Source organism: Penicillium lagena, assembly GCF_028827675.1.
Source record: "Penicillium lagena strain IBT 129212 chromosome Unknown utg000001l_segment0_segment0, whole genome shotgun sequence".
NCBI lineage: Eukaryota > Fungi > Ascomycota > Eurotiomycetes > Eurotiales > Aspergillaceae > Penicillium > Penicillium lagena.
In genome coordinates this window covers 1,402,351-1,423,653 of record NW_026623222.1, presented here as the reverse complement: position 1 = coordinate 1,423,653, position 21,303 = coordinate 1,402,351, and the positions used below count along the sequence as shown (strand labels likewise).

The following is a 21,303-nucleotide window of genomic DNA, read 5'->3' as shown; positions in this document are numbered from 1 at the left end:
GCGTAGTCTAAATCAGGGAAGTGATGGAAATGATGTTTCATCGACAGTTATGACCCATCGAAGACATAAAGTATGGGTTGCAGAAGCGGATGACTCAGTCGTAAGTCGAGCAGGGTCGTATGATCGTATCTGCACGCAGCGCATCGTAGCTATAATAAATAGACAGACACACCACTGTGAAGTTATCGAGAGGATACTGTCCTGAACCTTATCAGCCTTCGTACCCCGCAACTTGGAGCGAACACGAGTTGGCTCGTATCCTCGACGGCCCAGACTGGACCTACTTTGAGGGTCACCCTGATGGCCCCGATCCGGACCATAGAGGTCGTGGTCATGTGAAGATACCCATCTTTAGTGGCCCCGATCCATAGTAACACCAATCTTCTTAAAATATGCATAAGCACCGGGTAGAAACAGTAGAACAAACATCAGAGCTGCGTTATGCACACATTGAAGAGCCAAGCTGCAAGCGTCAAGTTCGAGGCGTCCATTTCGAGGCGTCAAGTTCGTTGCATAGCGACGTAGATCTAGACTGGCAACATTCTACAGTGAAGCAGTATAAGAGTGAGGGACAGTATATCGGAGTTTCGTGTATGACTGCCTGCTCACTGTGTCCTCGTCTACTAGGTCTTCCGCGTATTACGTATGTGGATCTTATCTTTGTAGCCTATTTCTGTACAATGTTAACCAATTTTATGAAGTTCACGTTGATCAGCCCCACCCAAAACGAACCCATTCCTCGGTCCGCAATCGTCTTAGTGTACCCCCATGTGATGGTGAAAAGGAAAGCCTAACGGCGACCTCATCCACTCCTCGGTCCGCATGTCGAGATAAACTCATGAAAACTAAGCAGCTCTATAAAATCCAACACACCGCAGAGAGCATCTCATGGCTACAAAGATGAATCCAACCCTATCTCACAATGACCGAACAAGCACCAACTCAAACAACAACCCCAGCTCTCCGCCGGCGAGCCCTTCAAACAACCCCAATCTTCCCCCCAGTCACCGAGCCCAAACTATTACACTCCGTCGTAGAAAACGACATCTACCTCCTGGGCGGGCAGGTCGCAATTCTATGCCAATTCGCGCACCCATCGCTCGCTAAGGGGAGCTACGAGCACTCCGACTTCGCAGCGCGCATCCACATACGACTTCGAAACACTGCGCGGTTCCTCAATGCCGCTGTGTGCGGCACTCCGCAAGAAAAGAATGCCATCTTCGGCGTGATCCATAGATATCATTCCCGGGTTAAGGGGGATGGATATGACGCCGATGATCCGGAGCTGCATAAATGGACAGCTGCCACGCTCTTTGTGGGTGTTGTTCTAGTGCACGAGACGTTCTTTGGGAAATTGTCCAGTGAGAAAATGGAGGAGTTGTTTAAAGAAGCTTCTGTCTTTGGGACTTCGCTTCGAATGCCGCCTGAGATGTGGCCCGCCACGCTGGACGAGTTCTGGCAGTATTGGGACTATAATATTGCCACGTTGGAAGTCACCGACATGGCGCGCAAGATGAGTAAGGATCTTTTGTATCCCAGGAACTTGCCCTTCTCCATGGCGCTGGCAAGTCCGTTTGCCCGACTTCTAACTCTCAATTGGTTACCTGAGCGATTGGCGCGGGAATATGATCTGAGGGCTTCGGTTGTGGAACAATTTGCGTGTCAGGGTCTTGTGCTTTGGATGCGGGTTGTGTATCCGTTTGTGCCGAATTTTGTAAAGCAGTACCAGCATAGGGCTTATATGGAGGATCTAAGGAAGGCAGTGGAGAGGATTGAGAGGACGGGACATTGGGGTGGTATTTGATTTGAACGCATAATATGAATGAAGGACAACATTTTAGGGGTTTCCTGTCAATAGTACTACAGATTGAAGGATCTCGATTAAATAAGCATTGGAGATTTTCTATGGTCTAGATATAATATATCCGCTCCTCACTATACAAGATTCAGAAGGATGCTGCAGACCAGCAGGCATCAGGCAGAGAACAAGCTATGGACTCTGTAGATCGAGGGGAGTTAGCAAAATGATAGAAAAGAGAAGATAGCAAGTCTATCCTTCAAACACATTCTGGTTCAGCTCAACTCCCATATCCTTAGCCATATGCTGCATCTGAGCCTCGATATCGTCCTCCATACCACCACCCAGCCTCAAAAACTGTCTAATCTTGGTGAACCAGAAGAAGATGTCACTGGCGAACAGCACAAAGCGGAAGACGACATGACGGCCGAGATTGCGGATCTTCTCGTTCAGAGGAAGATCAGGCGATTCGACCAGCGCTCGCGAGGCCCACATCCCCGTGATCTTGACGCGGTTGACCGGCGAACCCAGGAATTGATTGTTCGCCTGGACAATGCGCAGGTTGCGGCCGATGAAGATCAGTTCGCGCGGCCATTTGGTTTCATCACCGAGTATCTCGCGGATGGCCTTGCGTGCGGCCTGCTGCATCTCATAGTGGCGCTCGTTGCGCTCGGATTTGCTCAGGCCTTCGAGACCGCGATGTGTAGATAGGTCGCCGCCACGGTAGGGGCGCATCAGGGTTGCAGAAGCAAAAATGTCGGGGTTGTTAACGCCCCAGCCTTTCACGATCTCGCCGATCGTGTTATTGTCAAATGTCAGCAGCGCCTTCCAAAACCGCGCATACTGGTGCCGAAATTGCGGCTCCATGTGAATATACAGCCCATGGTCGATCAGGACCAGCTCCGGCTGGCCAGACGGCTTGCGCCGAATGAAAATGTTGCCCGGGTGCGGGTCGCAGTGCACCCATCCCCATAGGAACATCTGTGCCGAGAACAGGTCCACCATAGTCGTCATCACGTCCTTCAGTGACAATCCCAGGCCACCCCGCTGATTTCGTCCTTTCCAGTGATCCCGCTCCGGTTTAACCAGCCTAGACTGCGGGCTTTGTGCTGTCGCCGCTGCGCTATTGCTATTCGGTGCGTCCAGCGGCGTCCCATGACATCCCGGGCTCCCCTGGCGCCAGCCGCCGCGCCAGGAGCGGGTTATGGCATCCTTGTCCCAAAGCCGTACGCCCTCCACCCATTCTGCGGTCATGACGCGCCTCGAGCTCAGCTCGCGGTGCACCCGCGGGATATATACCCGATCCCGTAGGCGCGATTCGCCGGCAACCAGCCGAGCCATGTTCTCTGAATTGTCGGCTTCATTCAGAAAATCCGTCTCCAACGAGAGACGCTCGCTGATGTATGGTACCAGGCTGTAGAAGGGGATATCGAACATCTTGCTGTAGATCCAGGTCACGACTCTAGAATTCCTCTGTTTAGTATATGATTGTCACTCCAACTGGTTCTAACTCACTTGAAAGCCCATAGGTCCCATGCCAGCTGCTGGACAATCTCCCGCTTCTGGATTTTAATGGCCACCTCTCGACCATCCTGCAAGCGAGCCCAATGCACCTGGGCGACACTGGCGCTGGCGCGGGCCCTGCGTTCCATGACACCCTTACCGGGCTCACCGGTGAAGGAAACCCCAAAGACTTCCTCAGGTGATTTCCCAAAGTCCTCGCGAATGACCTTCTCCACATCCTTCCAATCGTTCTGCGGGGCGTCGTCGAACATGCGTGAGAACATCTGCTGGAACTCCGGCGGAAGGATGGCGGACTGCATCGCGATCGCCTGACCCATCTTCAGGTACAACCCCCCATTATGGCGCAGCAGATCCGAGAGGCGCTCGGCATTGCGCTGATGCACGGCGGCGATGGAGCTGGCCAGCGGTGGATGCGGGCGGAAGTTGATCTTGTAGTCCAGCGCGACCAGCAGACCCAACGAGAATGTGCGGGTTGTGCGCGTCAGTGACGAGGCATAGAACTGGGTGTCAATCCCCCAAACAACGCCTGTCGCGAGTGATGCGTACACCAATCGCCGCAGCCATTTGCGGGTGCGGGTGTAAGACTTGGCCGCGGTGGGTTTGCCCAAGGAGCTTGGGGATGGCGGGACAAAGGGTTGGAACCGGCCGGGGTGAACATGGCGATGGGATGACTGTCCGATCGATGACCGAGGCAGGAGAGAGAGAGGGCGAGGCCGTAGGGAGCAGCGCAGCGACGCCATCGCAGGAGTTGACGAGGGAAAGTGACGTTTCCGATCGGCACGCTGACGGAATAATGGCCGTTGACCCTTACTATTATAGTCGTGCAAAAAAACATATTTACACAGTAGGATATATTTACTAATTCTATATACACATGGTATCTCACAATTCATCGTGGCTCTCCGCCTCCGGCTTCCCCAGTTGGTCGCATACGCTGGCATAGTCGCGCATGTTATTGGGGATGATGCGCTCCCACAAATCGTCGCCCTCGAGATAGCTGTACTGTTCCTTGCACAACTCCTCGGAAGCCATGGGCAAAAGGATCGGAATGTGTTTGATCGCTGCCTTGACGAAGTTGCTCTTGAAGCAGTTGCCAAAGTCCGCCAAGGTATCCGGGTCGGAGCAGATGTGGCGTCCATGTAGCTCGGGTCCGCATCGCTCCTTGATGATGACCGCAACGTCGTCGCCCATCTTCAGCAGAGCTTCTTCCTGGTGTGGGACGTTCATGCGACTCATAAGGGCGCGCACCGCGGGAACGAACGAGTTATTGCGCGTCCACAAGTCCCAGTGCGGCACTGTCGGCTGGCACCCGCGCTCGCAAATCTCGGTCTGGAATTTATTGTACAGGTCGCCGGGACGGCCGGCCAGCTTGCCGACAACTCGGAGGCATGTCCAGGCGACTGCAGAGACGGGGAGGAGGAGGTAGAGGAGGGCGAGGAGGGTGATGAAGATGCGCATGGTAGGCAGTGGTGGATGAATTAGTTGGAGTGGAGAGAAAAAGATGAAATCGAGGGGAAGCGGAGATCGGGCTGGTTGGCTTCCGATATGCAGGCATAACTATAGATTTGACAGCAATTCCCAGTGACCTATTTAAACAAGTCTCTAGGGAGTATTCGATTGTTGAAAGTGATATGCCGTAATGCAATATTTTACATTTCAAGATTTCACCCACTCCAGGGATCATTTAGATCATATCGATCCGACTTCTTAGTGGTTCACCCCATTTTCTGATATATACATTAAGCCATTGTCAAAAAAAATATATCTGATCATGGTCTAACACACCCGCGAGTGATCTCTTGGAGTTATATCTGCTCTTCATCTGAGTCCGCTGAATCAATCATCCTCGCGATCGGACATCAAGACCCGCAATATAACGTCACCTTTCTTTCGGTCACCTAACAGTCGGTAGAGTACTTTGGATTGAGGAAGCGGATAGAGGAGGTCGAGATCGGGGTGGTTGGCTTCCGACGTGCACCTTACTTCAGTATAAATTTGACAGTCATCATTATATGGAATGTGGTTTTCTCACGTCACTCGCGGGGCAAAGATGTCCTGAGAGAAAAAGATGAAATCGACGGGAAGCGGAGATCGGGGTGGTTTGGCTTCCGATATGCACCCTAGTTCAGTGTAAATCTGACAGTCATCACGAAATGGAATGGGGTATTTCTCACGTCACTCGCGGGGCAGATATCTCCTACCGTCAGCAACCATGTCACTCACCGAAGTGGACGCCCTCGAGGCCATCGTCATCATAGACAATGAACTGGACCCCATGTCTCCAGCGGCTCCAGATACCGTCACGGTCGGCGGCCAAATGGGATCCATCGCTATGGGATCGACGCACAACTTAACCGACCGCGGCAACGCCATCAAGGAGTTGAGGATGGGCGATATCTGCTGCGCGGCCCATGGACTGTCGGTTTTGGTGGTTAGTAGATTATCATATCTTCTATATCAAAGCCCCATTGTATTTGACCGGTGTCTAGACGGCCACCAAAGGTGACAAGAAACACTCGGTCCTCTTCGATGTCGGACCAGAAGAAGACGCATGGGAGAGGAACGTCAACCGCCTACGTCCGGATCTGTCTTCCATAGAAGTCATCCAGCTATCACACTGGCATCGAGATCACTCCGGTTCAATCCCTCCATCCCGTTTACGAACCATTCTGACAAGCCCGCAGGCGGCCTCCTACGAGCTATCCGCATGATTAAACAGGCGAAGCAAGCCCAGGGACAGTCTGATAAGCTAGTCGTGGACGTCCATCCCGATCGACCGGAGTACCGGGGGTTTGCTATACCTGCCCTGCCGGACAATGTCATCTCTCTAGAAGCAGATCCAACCTTTGATGAGATGCAGGCCGCTGGAGCGGTGGTCGACAAACGCAGCGACTCGCACACGGTCCTGGATGACTTTTTCCTCATCTCTGGAGAAATCCCGCGTGTGACGCCTTACGAAACGGGCCTGCGGGGCGCGATGCGTTTCGATCCCGAAGATAAGGAATGGTTTTCAGACGAGACCATTGCCGATGAACGTTTCCTCATGTGCAACCTCAAAGGTGGGTGGGTGTCCACATCTATATGCAGGAGATGCTGACTATCTTCTTCTTCTTCTTCAGGGAAAGGACTCGTTGTATTCACGGGCTGCAGCCATGCCGGTGTGGTCAATACAGCGAGACACGCACTGAAATCTGCCGGAAAACCAACACTTCTTCACGCCGTGGTAGGTGGCTTTCATCTGGCAATGAGCGACCAGCCCCAGATCCAGAGCACAGTAGCAGACCTGAAACGACTTGACCCCGCCGTGCTCATGCCTGGCCACTGCTCTGGCTGGCGGTCCAAGCTTGCCATTGAGAAGGCGATGCCGGGGAGTCTAGTGCCGTGTTCGGTGGGCATTAAGATTGACTTCTAATCTAGATCTATGATGTCTGCTAGTATCCACGTGGGTTTTGATTGATGTTGAATCCCGATACGGCATTCCTTGGGTTGCCGTTGGCAACCCTGCCACTTTATCAAGGGATACATGCCTCCATTATCGGGTCTCGGCTTGCATTGTTGCGGTGGGCTGTTCCACTATCTTGATCATTTGATTCCCAGATCAGATTCCTTGCTGCAGTCACATGAGTTTGGATTCATCATTGTGGAGGCAAGTATTGAAGCGGACTTGATTTGAGTTTTAAGCAACCCAATAAAATTCCCGTTTCTTTGCGTAGCAAGTGCCTTGGAGCAGTTTATTTATTTATCTCTAGCCACTCTCGTTCTTGGACCTAATGTTGACCATTTTTGTTAGAATAAGGTCTTCGAACTAAAACAGCAGCATAGTTAATTGTGATAATAAAAGCTACGAAGAAAAGAGTCCTTTTTCTTTGATGCTCTTCATATGTCTAAGCGAGCGATGGGTAGATTGCAGATATATATTTAGTCTATTGCCTGACACATCAACCCGTCAACCATCCCGAAAAAACTATTGACGTTGTTTGACATATATCTACTAACTACTAGGACTAAAGTCCGAATATCACCCAGCACGCAGTACAGCTACTGCTTTAAATGCCACTACCACTACAAATAAGACGGGCATACTATTCCAGAAGCGTCGATATGCCCACGCCCACCACCGTAACGAAGCGCAGGAAATCATACCGATTTACCAACCCGTCCGTCCTACATATGCAATAAATGTCACAGCCAAGGCCCCTATCTCCCGTACAGCCTCCGCCAAGACCAAAACAATTAATAAACACCCTTGCTCTCCTCTCCTCTCCACCCGCTGCTGCTAGCACGACGATCATCGTCGTCCGCCGCGTACTTGCAGTGGCCCGCCCCATGGTTGTCCGGTCCGACAAAGGGGGCGCACCTGACGGACACGATCTGTTGGACTTCCGCCAAGACGATAATGCGGACGAGAGGGATGCATGGGGCATCTTGGCGGTTTAGGAACAACGGCGGAAGTGAGGTCGATCATCTCATGATCAAGGGGTGTTTGGACCATTGTCCTCCTTCTTGGTATTGGGGTTTCGGGTCTAGCAACAGTAGTTTACAGTTCGTCTGTTGCATGTTGTCCCGGCACCTATGCACACGTAGGTCGGGCATATTGGATTTGCGCCAAGGATTATCTGATTTGCCCCAAGGGATCCCCGGGCAATGCTACTAATGATCCTTGGATGTTTATTCTGAGGTCTAGCTCGCCTGAAGGCATCAATTTCAAGTACTTCCAGGTGGTTTCTCCATATGGAGCAATCCCCACTGGAGAGGGGTGCTGCACCCAGGCGAACAGCTTTTGAACACATCATCCATACCGGGCAAGATGGGTGCATACTAAGTTAACGCCCGAAGTCCAGTGGGTCATTCCTCGGCTGGTCTAAGGGTAGATCGTGCAGCGAGCTCTGAGTTCGCCACTATAGAGCTGGGCACTGCCAATAATTAGCTAGCAGGCTGCATTGAGATCGTCAAACTTGCCATGAACTATAGTTACGTATCCTTGTTTAGCTTGGCAGGTTGGATTCTGGAGAGACACCCTAGGCGGATTGCATACGGATGTGTACGGGGCCAAGCCGAGGAGTCGGTGTTAGTCCGGGCACAGCTATGGGGGTGTTCATATGGAGTCTCTGGGCACGTATTGTCGGTGACAGACTCCCACAATAGCAACAGCCGACATGAGGGATAATCTCCCGGAACATCGGGAATCAAGAAACGGACAACTGACGTCGACTCTAGCCCGAACTCAAACAAAAAATTGTACAGAAGATGTCATCGAACAAAGCCACCAACCAATAGCCCCTACCCGTTTGACAGACAGACAAGACAAACAATAATCGGAAATCTGCAGGGATCGACACTGCCCAGGTGCAGCTATCGGTCTCGGCATACCTGCCTGCGGCGAATAGTCTAGTGTCCGCCCCAGGCAATTCTCTGCGTAGGGATGGATGGACCCAGAATAATCAGGTCCATGCAGACCCTGTCTCAGCTCGATCCCTACCCGTTGCGAGCATGGCACGTGGAGAGGTGGGCAATTGGAGGATTTGGATTGAAATTATTTGGGGGTCCGTTTTTCTTGCTTGTCCCCTGTCGATCGTTGTGGTTTTGTTTTGTTTATCATCGCGAATGAGACACGCGTCGGGGTTGGTAGACGACGTGTCTGGCCCCAAAAAAAGGGGCCTTGCACTATCGTCCTTAGCGGTATACATCGCAGTACTACTTGTAAGAACTATGTAAGACTGTTCTTTTTTGGGCTCTTGTATTTTATCTCGTGTCCAGCTGCAATTTCATGATCGCTGTCCTTTCTTTTCTAACGGCCCGGGCCATGCCTGTGCGTTCACTAGACCATGTCGTACAGTACAGGGTGTGGGCATCCGGACGATGCCAAGAAGTAGGCAAGGCCAATGTCTACACGGTCATTGGCAGAGGCTCGATTATGGTTACTGTGAGTACTGTAGATGCGTGTTCATAGGACCGAGATATGTCTACCCATCAGCGTGTGGCAAGATCGGCACAGGGGTTCGATGCAGCCAAGACAATGACGAACACAGTATAGAGTCCACTGAGCCCCATGAAACGACACCCCTCTACTACATAATTCAGTGGTATACACAGTATTCTAGAAGCGCAGTGGTGCAGAAGATAATGTAAATATATTCTATGACATCGGCCATCCCACTCGCCTATCAGAAGCGCACCAAACAAAATTTCAAGGTTTTCAAAGTTTTTTCTTTTTTCAATTGAAGTCCCTGAATCGCGAACACATCCTGCAGATAGAGAATCCATGGTTCCAAAACCTGCCACCAGGCTGAACCCTTCGATTGTGGCGCACGGTGCCGAGCTGCCGTCCGCGTCGGGGATATCGGGAAGGTTTGTGCCCGGCCGAGACCATCCGCCGAAACAAGACATTTTTTCTACGGGCACGCAAGAGATGTGCTCGTTCGCGTGGCGACAAGCCCGAGAAGGCTTGCCGAATACATAGAATACTTCTCGGCCGTGCCGGAGGAATGATCATCTGTCGAATTGGGCGATGGCGAGAAATGCGGCTTTGTGGGATGATGATGACGATCATGTTTTTTTGGTTTCTTACCGTTCAAGGTTTAAAAATCCGACATAATTTATTTTTACGATAGTTGTACACAAATAACCTTGAATAAGATTGGCTCGTCTGACACCTTCTTCGGGTGGCGGCACTCACGGTTAAAGCGGGAGGAGATAGCCAACTCATAGTCCCTGAAGATAAGCGCACAACACGGAAAGCGTTATTTTTTTTTTGGTATCCATTGCTTACTTCCTTGCAGACGGTAAGGTCGGACATTCGGGATGAATTTCTGCGCGACTGCGGGCTAAAATCTCGTCGGACATGCGGTGAACTTTTTTTTGCCCGACTCTTTCCCTTTTCTCCATGGGCAATTCTCCAGAGCATGTACGTAACTACAACACCCAATCCTGGGGAATGGGTTTTAAGAATAGAGCCGGGACTCCTTGGCGAACCGGGCGTTAGGGTTCGGGCAGCTGCATAGAAATTATTCAATCCACCGTCGCTCGTGCACTATTTTTTGGTAGCAGCACGGCACGACTTTCTAGATCAGGTCTGCGGAGCAACGCGGGATGAGATTGAGCTGAGCGGTGACGGTTTTGTGTTATTCAATCAATTGATTGATACGATGGCGCCTGCAAGGAAAAACCCAGGGGCAAAAAAATGCCTCACGATCTACGCCCAAGCTCCGGGTAAAAAGCGCGGCGCACGCCGGACATCGGGGCGGACAACCATCAAGCAGCGATGTGGCAGGCGGGCGATCGGCCCCGGTGGGGACCGCGATGATTTCTTCGTGCGGTCCACACCGGTGAGTTTGATTCAGACGAGTGGTGGAATTAAATGGGGGGAGGTTCCCCATCCCACTAGCTACTGTAAGGCACACAGCGGCTCTGCCAAGTCGACCAACAATGCCCGCCGAGAGAATGGCCGTGGGATGCAGTGGATAACACCGCCTGGGCATGCATCATAACTATGCCGTGTATAAAAATGTGATGTCTGGAGGCGATGGGAGGAATGCTAAAGCGAGTAAATTCCTCCTAAATCGCCCGCATAGGGCGGCACACACCCCTGCCTTCAATCCAATTGATGGGGCATAATTGGTGGATACCGTTCAGCCCTAACTTAAACGGGCAATTCGGGCCTAGCTTTTCGAGTCTAGTCTCACCGCGCACGAAACGAAAACGGCACGATAAGAAGAGCCATGACGCGATAGTTTCACTCTTATCGATTTTAGAAGTAAGTAAGTGCCGATTTTCCGGGCGGTGGAAAGGGAAGGGGGGGCGAGCATTATTATTTCCAAAGAACGAAAAGGCCGAGAGACCGAGAGCATACAGTATAGGGCGAGAAGAAAATTTTTTTTTCCAATTAGGCGCGGCACTTTCCATGGGTGTCGGCGCGGAAGGGAAGGCTTCTAGAAGGCGTCGAGAACCACCCGGATTCGGGCTGGGGCGACGCACTCTGCGCACTGGGCCCACCGCGGGAAAAATTTCGATTAGGAATCCTGATTATTCCCGTGCCAGCAGCGGATCGGGTGCCGGTGAGTGCTGGCCTTGTATGTAAATAACAATGGAAATGTATTGCGACACCCAATATTAGTTGTGTGTAGACAGACGTTATATTTTTTCCTTTTCCAGTAGGACTGTGGCGTTGGATCTTCTGCTGCTGCTTTCACCGCTGACGGGGTGGCACACCATCGGAGCCAGCGACAGGCAGGCATGCTGCACGAAAACAAGTGACCTGTGCTGTCCCATTATTTCCCCAGACACATCCCCGGCCCATCGACATCAGCGGCGCGCTGGTGATCCACGTGAGCGTGTGACACCCTTGTCAGACTCGTAGCTAGTAACTACGACAGCGAAACGGGAAGCTCCGATCCAAGCGGGATCGTGCAGAAGCTCAGTGCGACGTATTTTATCGGTTGGGGTCTCCGCGGAGAGACTAGAAGGGCAACTTGTTCCAGCATAATCACCATAATCTACCTGAAGGTGTCTAATTACTGTAACATACATTTGTCCCACGGCTCGTCGCGTGGGGAGTGTGTCCGCATTCGGGTTTGTCAATGTTTCGTCTGCCCCTTCACCAGAGCTCTCCACTTGGTCCCCTGTGGCCCCCCTTTTTTCATTTTTCATAGTTCGCGACATCGTTGCACATCGGATTTCCAGCCCCCTGGAAAAGCGCCCATCGCGATCCTGCGAGGTGATTCCCGTGATTAGTCTTGCCCGGATTCTTCCTACTCCATGGTGACACCCTGGGGCAGATCAAGAGGGGCCTTGGCTGACGCGGGATCAAATTGGCGAGAATCCCCCGGAGCGCCAAAGTCAATTGCGACGCGCGCACGGGGATCGCAGGACGGGCAGGCCTCGCCCAGCGAGCAGTGTTGGGGGCCTCCGCTCGCTCGCAGGAAGCCAGGCCAGCCTTGTGCCAAACTGTTTCGGGAAACCGACCGGGTCTGTCGTTAGCTCTAGCAAATTTCAGGGTGACGACCGGGGATGGGGCCATAACACCCCCAACAGCAAATGACGACACGCGATAGCTTTTTCTGCTGTGATTGCGATCCTCGTGCTATTGGAGCAATCGCAATTCCAATTGCAAACGGCTTTACAGCCGCGATGTGCGCCTTGTCCAGCCTAGTCGGGTAGACCGAATATTCTTATGGAGTTATCATATTGTCGTCGACAAAAACCTGGGGTTGCAATTGCCCAGATGCGGCGGCCAGCTGGACGGGATCTGGCGTAGTATGCCCTTGTAACTCCCTCCCGTCGAGCTCCTCACGAATGATCTGCCTGATGTTCATGGCCCCATCTCGCACCCTTATAGCTCAGCTCCCCCCGATACTCGTTCCGGCGTAGTGGTCTGCAGCTCTGCCCCGTTGGTGATGTCCAGACCGGGAACGCGTGTGTGTATGGGAGATCCGTGCATTTCGCGCGATGGCGGTCCGATCGACAATGCGATGAAATCATCAGGGGCGCGCCTACGCCTGGTGATTCGACCGACCTTCGCCCGGGGCTCACAGTCTGCCGGCGCCCAGGGCCAGTGAGAGCGCCCGAAATTAAATGACGCTCTGCCTTTCTCCCCACGAGGGTAGGGCGATCTTGACCATGGTTGGCGAGAGTGCAGGAGTTGTGGTGCGTGGGTGGAGGAGAGGGGCGTGGCGATTAGGTCGAACCGCAAACAGTGCCCGTGGTGGCTGTTTCCGGGTGCCCCTTGCGTAATGGGCAACATCGGGAGGGTCTACGATGAATTTGGCTGGCCCTCTAGCAACCGGAGCGATCGGGAGTGGTGTAATCACCTACGAGCGCGACGGTTCTTTCCTTGAGGGAGTCTGTACCTGGTCCATGGGCCCGTACGGGGGAATCGGGATACACGGTACGGGGCATTTGGCTGAATATAGCAACATTCTCCTGCACGAGCGATGTTGTTGAATGCTCCGCGCACGTTGGCCATCACGCCCGGGGGGGTTTCGCGATCGAGCAACGGGCCGATGCAATGCTTCCTGGACGACTCTCGCGGTCTCTTGAGCCTCTGCTGCCCACGCCTGCTGTCCTCCAGGACTCCCCGGCGCCCAAAAATCGCGCATAGTAGGCCGAGCGTGGAGGCGACCCTCGGCAGGTCAGTGCCGTGTATGGGCATTACGTCGGGTTGGTTCGGCGCTATCCCTGTTTCGGGCAGGACTCCACTGCCCATCCCAAAGGAAAAAAAAATAACAGAAAAAATGGGTCCAGGTACCTCGCCTTCCCTAGCAACGACCGCGAGAGGCCAGGTACCGCGTCTGGTCTGAAATACCTTTCGGTCCCAAATTTTCCCTCTTTTTTCCCTCACTGCTCACTTCGTTCCTTATCCACACACCCACCCGGTTCCCTCGCTTTCCCGTATTATAAAGTAGTCCTTCCCTCCCCCGAACCGTTGTTACTCTCTTTTCTCTCCTTTCCTTTTCCTTCCCATAGGACCATTCCGTCTCGTGCCATCCCTGCCATCCTGGTGTTGGCTCGCATCTGCTCATATCGTTGGGTTCCGAAGGCTTTGTGAGCCGAAGCAGCAGCAACAATGGCGGAGCGGAGGATCTCCTATGCTCCCGACGTCGAGAACGGCGACCGTCACCGCGAGGCCGGTGACATCAACGACGGCAACCTCGATGAGTACTCGGCTCTGAACCGCTACATCTCGACCGCCCGTGATGGCCGTCGTGGTTCCACCTCGAGCGCTGGTGCCCTCAGCGGTGCTGGTGGCGAGAAGCGCCCCTGGTACAAGTTCTGGGGCAAGAAGGGCGACGGTGTTGAGGATGGCTTTGTCTGCCCGGATGAGTGGCTCGAGACCTCGCTGCGCCAGGGTCTGAGCAACTCCGACATCGAGCCTCGCCGCAAGCGCACGGGCTGGAACGAGCTGGTGACGGAGAAGACCAACATCTTCATCCAGTTCATCGGTTACTTCCGTGGTCCCATTCTGTATGGTAAGTGGTCAATTGACGATTCGGCACCCCGGGAACGCGTGATACTAACGCGTTTTTCTCACAGTCATGGAATTGGCTGTTCTACTCGCTGCTGGTCTGCGTGACTGGATTGATTTGGGTGTCATCTGCGGTATCCTGTTGCTGAACGCCCTGGTCGGTTGGTACCAGGAGAAGCAGGCCGCCGACGTGGTGGCTTCGCTTAAGGGTGATATCGCCATGCGCGCTATCGTTGTCCGTAACGGTCAGGAGGAGGAGATCCTGGCCCGTGAACTGGTTGTTGGTGATATTGTATGTTTTTTCTTCTTACCCTGCACCCTCTGCCATGGAAACTCCTGCTAACAACGCATCTAGGTCATTCTTGAGGAAGGCCAGGTCGTCCCGGCTGATGTCCGCCTGATCTGTGACTACTCCAAGCCCGAGAACTACGAGACCTACAAGGAGTACCTTGCCAACGCCAACGATGACACCCTCAAGGAGAAGGGTGAGGATGACGACGATGAGGATGCCCGCGAGGTCCACCAGGGTGTCTCCCTCGTTGCCGCTGACCAGTCTGCCATCACCGGTGAATCGCTCGCTGTCGACAAGTACATGGCTGATACCTGCTACTACACCACTGGTTGCAAGCGTGGCAAGGCCTACGGTATTGTCACCGCCACTGCCCGCTTCTCGTTCGTTGGTAAGACCGCCGCTCTGGTCCAGGGCGCCAAGGACCAGGGTCACTTCAAGGCTGTCATGGACAACATCGGTACCTCGCTCCTCGTTCTGGTCATGTTCTGGATTCTCGCTGCCTGGATTGGTGGTTTCTTCCGTCACCTGAAGATCGCCACCCCTGAGAACAGCGACAACAACTTGCTCCACTACACTCTGATTCTCCTGATCATCGGTGTCCCCGTCGGTCTGCCTGTCGTCACCACCACCACCCTGGCTGTCGGTGCCGCCTACCTGGCTGAGCAGAAGGCTATTGTCCAGAAGCTCACCGCCATTGAGTCCCTCGCTGGTGTCGACATTCTGTGCTCTGACAAGACCGGTACCCTGACTGCCAACCAGCTGTCCATCCGTGAGCCTTACTGCGCCGAGGGCGTTGATGTCAACTGGATGATGGCTGTCGCCGCCATTGCCTCGTCCCACAACGTCAAGAACCTGGACCCCATTGACAAGGTCACCGTCCTGACTCTCCGTCGCTACCCCAAGGCCCGTGAGATTCTCTCGCGTAACTGGGTTACCGAGAAGTACACTCCTTTCGACCCCGTCTCCAAGCGTATCACCACTGTCTGCACCTGCGACGGTGTCCGCTACACTTGCGCCAAGGGTGCCCCCAAGGCTATCCTGAACCTGTCTGAATGCACCGAGGAGGAGGCTAAGCACTACCGTGACAAGGCCAGCGAGTTCGCTCGCCGTGGTTTCCGTTCGCTCGGTGTTGCCGTCCAGAAGGAGGGTGAGCCGTGGCAGCTGCTGGGCATGTACCCCATGTTCGACCCCCTCGTGAGGATACCGCCCACACCATCGCTGAGGCCCAGCACCTGGGTCTGTCCGTCAAGATGTTGACTGGTGACGCCATCGCTATCGCCAAGGAGACTTGCAAGATGCTGGCCCTCGGTACCAAGGTCTACAACTCTGAGCGCCTCATCCACGGTGGTCTGGCTGGCTCCGCCCAGCACGACCTGGTCGAGAAGGCTGATGGTTTCGCTGAGGTCTTCCCCGAGCACAAGTACCAGGTCGTGGAGATGCTCCAGCAGCGTGGCCACTTGACTGCCATGACTGGTGATGGTGTTAACGACGCTCCCTCCCTGAAGAAGGCCGACTGCGGTATTGCCGTCGAGGGCTCCACCGAGGCCGCTCAAGCCGCTGCCGATATCGTCTTCCTGGCCCCCGGTCTGTCGACCATCGTCGATGCCATCAAGCTGGCCCGTCAGATCTTCCAGCGCATGAAGGCTTACATCCAGTACCGTATCGCCCTGTGCCTGCACCTCGAGATCTACCTGGTCACCTCGATGATCATCATCGACGAGACCGTCCGCTCCGAGCTGATCGTCTTCATTGCCCTGTTCGCTGATCTTGCCACCATCGCCGTCGCCTACGACAACGCTCACTTCGAGGCCCGCCCCGTCGAGTGGCAGCTGCCCAAGATCTGGGTCATCTCCATCGTCCTGGGTATCTTGCTCGCTGCCGCCACCTGGATCATCCGTGCCACTATGTTCCTGGAGAATGGTGGTATCATCGAGAACTTCGGTTCGCCCCAACCTATTCTGTTCCTCGAGATCGCCCTTACTGAGAACTGGCTCATCTTCGTCACCCGTGGCGGTAAGACCTGGCCCTCGTGGCAGCTGGTTGGTGCCATCTTCGTGGTCGATGTCCTGGCCACCCTGTTCTGTCTCTTCGGCTGGCTCGCCGGCGGCGAGTTTGAGCAGACCCACCCCAAGGATCCTGCTGGCCCGATGTTCTCGAAGAACGCCAATACCTCCATTGTCACCGTCGTTGTTATCTGGGGTTACTCCATTGGTGTGACCGTCATCATCGCCGTGGTCTACTACATCCTGTCCATCATCCCGGCTCTGGACAACCTTGGCCGCAAGACCCGCTCCAAGGCTGACACCCAGATCGAGAACATGATCGCCCACCTGTCCAAGCTGGCCATCGAGCACGAGCTGCTGGAGGATGGCAAGTCCCAGTACACCCTCGGCGCCCGCGCCGTGGATGTCGAGGACGACGAGTAGATACTTACTCCTCTATCCTGCCACGCTTTTCCGGGCTCGATACTGAACCGAGGCCCTCTCTTTTCTTTTTTCCTTTTTTCTCTCTCTCGTGACCCCTTCGCGATAATACTACACACCATCGCCTATGCTGCCATCTATCTGGAGACATGCATGCCCGTGGGAGAGCTGAAAAAAAGGGGACGGGTGCCGTCTTTTCTTTTTCTCTCTTCCTTTCTTTCGTATCATAGACTTTGTGTTTCATTTACCCCTTGATCTCCATTTGCTCCCGGGTTGATAAAGAGTCAAGTTTTCTTTCTCTACGTGTATGTATGTCATTAATAGTGGTACTTAGTCAATCAACAAGGGATTCTAATGATTACTGTTCACAATAATAACTCACTAAATCTAATTCTGACTGCGAGTTCAAACTCCAGCTCTCTCTTCTTACAGGCGGAAGTCATTTCTCCGTCGCATCTCCGTCTTCCGTGGCCCGGCGGTTCTCCACGCGGGGGTTACCGTCCCCTGTCTTCTTCAACCAGTTAATCTGCGGAGAAGATGATTGACCGTGCACAATGACTGCTCGACTTCTCGCTGGTGGATCTCTCGCCCTGGCGATTCGGCCTATCCCAGTAGCCGCCAACTTGTATGAGAAGACAAGATTTTCCGTCCGTTCCTGCACCATAATGACTTCCCGTTTATTTACAAGCGTGAAGTAGTGTATATAAGAACGGGCTCTTCCATCGAGCTTTTCATTGCACAAAACAAACCCCCGTGGCTGCCAATATGGCCCGTCTACATCTCCTGTCTCTTCTCGTTCTAGCCATCCATACCATCTGGGCGCACTCTGCCGCCATCCAGCAGCAGCACAGCAGCACATCCCGCCAACAATGCCAGGCCTCTAGCGCCCATTGCCCCTACGGGACAATCGTTGTCTCGGCATCAGACAAATACGCCGACTTCACAACCATTCAAGCAGCAATCAACTCCCTCCCCAACGACACATCCACCCAAACAATCCTCATCCTCGCCGGCTCCTACAAGGAACAACTCAACATTACTCGCTCTGGTCCGATCACCCTCCTCGGCGAGACCACTTCCCCGTCCGATGCAGCGGCCAACCGCGTCACCATCACCTGGGATGCAGCGAACGAGGACAGCACGGGCGAGAGCGTCGACAATGTCTACTCAAGCGTGATGATCGTTGCGCCTACCCTGGATGCGAGTCTTACTGGCTCCGGCACCACGGGATATCCCGTGCCAGATGATACGCCGTTTGGGAACCGTGACTTCCGCGCTTATAATATCGACTTCACGAACACGTATGCCGAGTATTCGGCTGGCCCGGCGCATGCGCTGAGCTTTAGTCGTGCTAATGGCGGGTTTTATTATTGCGGGTTCTACTCGTATCAGGATACTGTCTGTCCCCTTTCAATGTGTTCTGTATTGGTATCCCCCGGCCATTCCAGCTAACGGTGTCATAACTAGATCTACGTGGGCAAACTGGGAAATGCATACTTCTACAAGAGCATTCTGGCCGGCCAAACGGACTTCTTATACGGCTTCGGCACAGCCTGGATCCAATCCTCCGAAGTCCTCCTCCGCGGGTGCGGCGGCGGAATCACAGCGTGGAAAGGCACCAACACCACCTTCGAGAACAAGTACGGGATTTATATCGTCGACTCGAACGTGCACGCGGCAAACGCCTCCGTCGCCGCGGAGATTAAGGGCACCTGCGCTCTCGGCCGGCCGTGGAACAGCCAGCAGCGGTCCATCTTTGCGCGTACCTATGAAGATGCTAGTATTGAGCCGAGCGGATATATTGATTGGATTGTTGATGGTGTTGGCCGCTATGAGCCCGGGATTACTTTCATGGCGGAGTATGATGTCTTCGGACCTGGATTTAATAGGACCGGTCGTGTTGATGGTGGTGTTGATACGCTGCTCGATAGTCGGGGTTATGAGCCGTACAGCACGCCGGCATCGGTGTTCCAGGATCCAGAGGGCCGGTTTGGGGATGTGCAGTGGATTGATTGGGAGACTGCGCAGGGGAAAGGACATTGATGATGTAGGAGGTACATAACGTTGATTCTGAAAAAGAATACCTTCGTCATCCACAAGATCCGTACACATTTAGTCCTCCACCGAGCACATCCTGACACCCACTCCTCTTTCGATCCCGACTACTCCTCGTCTCCGTCCCCTCCGCCCCGTCCGTCGTTACCTTGTCTATTCCAGGGACATGAATCCCCTCCACAACACCCTTCCCCTTCCCCATCCCCGCCTCTCCATCTCCAGTAACCAGCTCGCCCAACCGCCCCAATCTGGCCAGATACGCGGCACCCGTATCAGCCCAAATCATATACTCCCAAACAAGCAGCTTCCCCTTCTTCCCGGGGTCACGGCTCGCATCTGTCGCCAACGCAATGCGGTACATGAAAGTCTCATCCCATGCCTGGCCGGTGGCCTTCCATTTAAAAGTCGCAGACCCACGCAGCGAGACGCACATGCATGCGTCGTCGACGAGCCAGTTGTCGTCTGGTTCGAAGGTCACGTCTGAGATCTCTATTAGGTCCGCGAGGAGTTCAAAATACCGCGCTACTCCGTCTGTGCCACTGAAGGTGTGACCGAGGAAGGGGGCTAGTTGGGGGAGGCCGTGCTCGTGGACTAGCGGTGTTGGTTGAGTGGTGAACGTTGAGAGGAGGGTTGAGACTGGTGCGTGCGTGGTGAAGGCATTGCAGAGGGAACGGACGGGTTCGAGGAGGGTGGTTCTTGGCGTCATCCTTTTTGGTTTGTTTCTGGTTATAGATGGATAGATAGATAGGCAGGGTTGGAGTTGAAACAGAGTTGATGTATAGTTGCATTTCAGCAACGCCCTTACATAACCATGACGTTGATCAAATGGATTCGATTCTAGGAAATCCAGAGAGGTGATAGATAATCGATCATCGCCTAGATTCAAAATGTATTTTCAACTCCAGAACCGCCGCCAGGGCCCAGATCGCAAAAAACGCAGTCGGAAAAGAGCAAAAAGCATGGGAAAAACACCGAATCCACTCCCCGGAAAGGAAAGGAAAAAATAAGATAGTACACTTCTGTCTCTCCCCAGTTGTCAAAGATTCATTGCCGCCACGACTTGCCGCAGTTCAGACACGTACAGAACAGCGTCATCGGCTCGTCGGCGCTGCGCGTCTGGGCCTCAGTGTAGGTCACCTTCCGCTGACCGCACTTGCCGCACTGCAAGCTAGTACTGATGCTGCGCTCGGCCTGTGCAACCATGGCCTTGTCCATGTTCTCCTTCTTGATCTTTTCGTCGGCGTCGCGCTGCTCCGCAGAGCGCAGCTCGTCGTGTGTCATGCGGATGAAATGGTCCGGGGTGATCTCGCCGCTCATCACGCGCACGCGCAGCATCGGGTTCGACTTGTTCTTCAGGTTCTGGAAGAGACTGCGGATCTTCGTGCGGTACTGCTCCTTCGTCTCGGGGCCCAGCGTGTCGTATGCCGCGGCCTCCACAGCAGACGCTTTGGCGAGAACCGCCTTCGGAGAATCTGTCGATCCCACACACAGCCCGTCATACATCAGCCCCAAACAGCTGTCGCGCACTTTGTTGCCCGTCTGGTTGATGTCCACTGCGTCCGCCTTCCATGTGCGCTTGTCCGGCGGCACGGACAATTTCGACGCCTTATCCGACGTCGTGGTTGAGGAGGGCGTGGCCGCCCCGTTCTGTGCTGGCCGCGGCGACCCGCTGGATCCTCGGTTTGCGGCCGATGCGCCGCCCGTCTTCTGCTTGTTCACCTCGTTCCGCCACTTGGACACGATCTCGCCCGACAGCCGTGCCACCTCGGGGGACTTGTGCTGCTTGAATTTGTTGACGATGATGCCGATGCGTGTCTGTCGAAGCAGGTCTTCTGTTGCCCGCACCCCCTTTTGTAAATCTTTGAGCATGTTGAGGATCACCGATGCGGGCTCATTCTGCGTCGCGGCTTTGGTCAAGGACTTCGCCTTGGCGTCGATCTCTTTGGCATCCATGGCCACGGGTAGGGAGGATGTGATGTGCGATTCGGGTGGTATAATAATAAAGAGCGTATGCGTAGATAATAGAGCGGGTCACAAACTGCGCAACGGTCCTGTTAGTCAAACGTTCACTCAGCCTTTGGGTCCAGAGAGCGCATCGCAGAATCTTGCCCGCCGCACACGTATGATAATTCAAACAGCGGAAGCATCCCTCTTCCAGATGATCCCGCCCGGTCAGACGTCTGTGGTCGAGTATGCTCTCCCTCGTCAACCGCACGTGTCATGTTCGCTTTCCATCCAGAGGTTTCTTATT

At 53.9% G+C, this 21,303-nt stretch overlaps 13 protein-coding genes across 13 annotated transcripts; 6 read left to right on the top strand and 7 right to left on the bottom strand.

Moving 5' to 3' along the window:
- Positions 1 to 922: 922 nt before the first annotated feature.
- N7510_000635 (oxygenase MpaB family protein) lies at positions 923 to 1,804 on the top strand (the record flags this gene model as incomplete). The annotated part of the gene is made up of 1 exon (XM_056972564.1): positions 923 to 1,804. One exon carries the CDS (start codon positions 923 to 925, stop codon positions 1,802 to 1,804), a length of 882 nt encoding a protein of 293 aa, XP_056837681.1.
- Positions 1,805 to 2,050: 246 nt separating this feature from the next.
- N7510_000634 (uncharacterized protein) lies at positions 2,051 to 3,235 on the bottom strand (the record flags this gene model as incomplete). The annotated part of the gene is made up of 1 exon (XM_056972563.1): positions 2,051 to 3,235. One exon carries the CDS (start codon positions 3,233 to 3,235, stop codon positions 2,051 to 2,053), a length of 1,185 nt encoding a protein of 394 aa, XP_056837680.1.
- A 74-nt stretch (positions 3,236 to 3,309) lies between these two features.
- Positions 3,310 to 4,062, bottom strand: N7510_000633 (uncharacterized protein; the record flags this gene model as incomplete). The annotated part of the gene is made up of 1 exon (XM_056972562.1): positions 3,310 to 4,062. One exon carries the CDS (start codon positions 4,060 to 4,062, stop codon positions 3,310 to 3,312), a length of 753 nt encoding a protein of 250 aa, XP_056837679.1.
- A 142-nt stretch (positions 4,063 to 4,204) lies between these two features.
- N7510_000632 (uncharacterized protein) lies at positions 4,205 to 4,780 on the bottom strand (the record flags this gene model as incomplete). The annotated part of the gene is made up of 1 exon (XM_056972561.1): positions 4,205 to 4,780. The coding sequence occupies one exon, from the start codon at positions 4,778 to 4,780 to the stop codon at positions 4,205 to 4,207; it is 576 nt and encodes a 191-aa protein (XP_056837678.1).
- A 754-nt stretch (positions 4,781 to 5,534) lies between these two features.
- N7510_000631 (MBL fold metallo-hydrolase) lies at positions 5,535 to 6,734 on the top strand (the record flags this gene model as incomplete). The annotated part of the gene is made up of 4 exons (XM_056972560.1): positions 5,535 to 5,753; positions 5,812 to 5,959; positions 6,007 to 6,381; positions 6,442 to 6,734. The coding sequence occupies 4 exons, from the start codon at positions 5,535 to 5,537 to the stop codon at positions 6,732 to 6,734; spliced, it is 1,035 nt and encodes a 344-aa protein (XP_056837677.1).
- Positions 6,735 to 7,501: 767 nt separating this feature from the next.
- Positions 7,502 to 7,759, top strand: N7510_000630 (uncharacterized protein; the record flags this gene model as incomplete). Its single annotated transcript, XM_056972559.1, has 1 exon — positions 7,502 to 7,759. The coding sequence occupies one exon, from the start codon at positions 7,502 to 7,504 to the stop codon at positions 7,757 to 7,759; it is 258 nt and encodes an 85-aa protein (XP_056837676.1).
- A 2,446-nt stretch (positions 7,760 to 10,205) lies between these two features.
- N7510_000629 (uncharacterized protein) lies at positions 10,206 to 10,809 on the top strand (the record flags this gene model as incomplete). The annotated part of the gene is made up of 2 exons (XM_056972558.1): positions 10,206 to 10,230; positions 10,388 to 10,809. The coding sequence occupies 2 exons, from the start codon at positions 10,206 to 10,208 to the stop codon at positions 10,807 to 10,809; spliced, it is 447 nt and encodes a 148-aa protein (XP_056837675.1).
- An 814-nt stretch (positions 10,810 to 11,623) lies between these two features.
- On the bottom strand, positions 11,624 to 11,980 carry N7510_000628 (uncharacterized protein; the record flags this gene model as incomplete). Its single annotated transcript, XM_056972557.1, has 1 exon — positions 11,624 to 11,980. One exon carries the CDS (start codon positions 11,978 to 11,980, stop codon positions 11,624 to 11,626), a length of 357 nt encoding a protein of 118 aa, XP_056837674.1.
- Positions 11,981 to 12,069: 89 nt separating this feature from the next.
- N7510_000627 (uncharacterized protein) lies at positions 12,070 to 13,523 on the bottom strand (the record flags this gene model as incomplete). Its single annotated transcript, XM_056972556.1, has 4 exons — positions 12,070 to 12,233; positions 12,649 to 12,833; positions 12,917 to 13,128; positions 13,275 to 13,523. 4 exons carry the CDS (start codon positions 13,521 to 13,523, stop codon positions 12,070 to 12,072), a joined length of 810 nt encoding a protein of 269 aa, XP_056837673.1.
- A 360-nt stretch (positions 13,524 to 13,883) lies between these two features.
- On the top strand, positions 13,884 to 17,000 carry N7510_000626 (uncharacterized protein; the record flags this gene model as incomplete). The annotated part of the gene is made up of 4 exons (XM_056972555.1): positions 13,884 to 14,286; positions 14,351 to 14,574; positions 14,638 to 15,768; positions 15,825 to 17,000. 4 exons carry the CDS (start codon positions 13,884 to 13,886, stop codon positions 16,998 to 17,000), a joined length of 2,934 nt encoding a protein of 977 aa, XP_056837672.1.
- A 762-nt stretch (positions 17,001 to 17,762) lies between these two features.
- Positions 17,763 to 19,040, top strand: N7510_000625 (putative pectin methylesterase; the record flags this gene model as incomplete). The annotated part of the gene is made up of 2 exons (XM_056972554.1): positions 17,763 to 18,395; positions 18,465 to 19,040. The coding sequence occupies 2 exons, from the start codon at positions 17,763 to 17,765 to the stop codon at positions 19,038 to 19,040; spliced, it is 1,209 nt and encodes a 402-aa protein (XP_056837671.1).
- Positions 19,041 to 19,086: 46 nt separating this feature from the next.
- On the bottom strand, positions 19,087 to 19,758 carry N7510_000624 (uncharacterized protein; the record flags this gene model as incomplete). Its single annotated transcript, XM_056972553.1, has 1 exon — positions 19,087 to 19,758. One exon carries the CDS (start codon positions 19,756 to 19,758, stop codon positions 19,087 to 19,089), a length of 672 nt encoding a protein of 223 aa, XP_056837670.1.
- A 338-nt stretch (positions 19,759 to 20,096) lies between these two features.
- Positions 20,097 to 21,005, bottom strand: N7510_000623 (transcription elongation factor DST1; the record flags this gene model as incomplete). Its single annotated transcript, XM_056972552.1, has 1 exon — positions 20,097 to 21,005. One exon carries the CDS (start codon positions 21,003 to 21,005, stop codon positions 20,097 to 20,099), a length of 909 nt encoding a protein of 302 aa, XP_056837669.1.
- Positions 21,006 to 21,303: the final 298 nt, after the last annotated feature.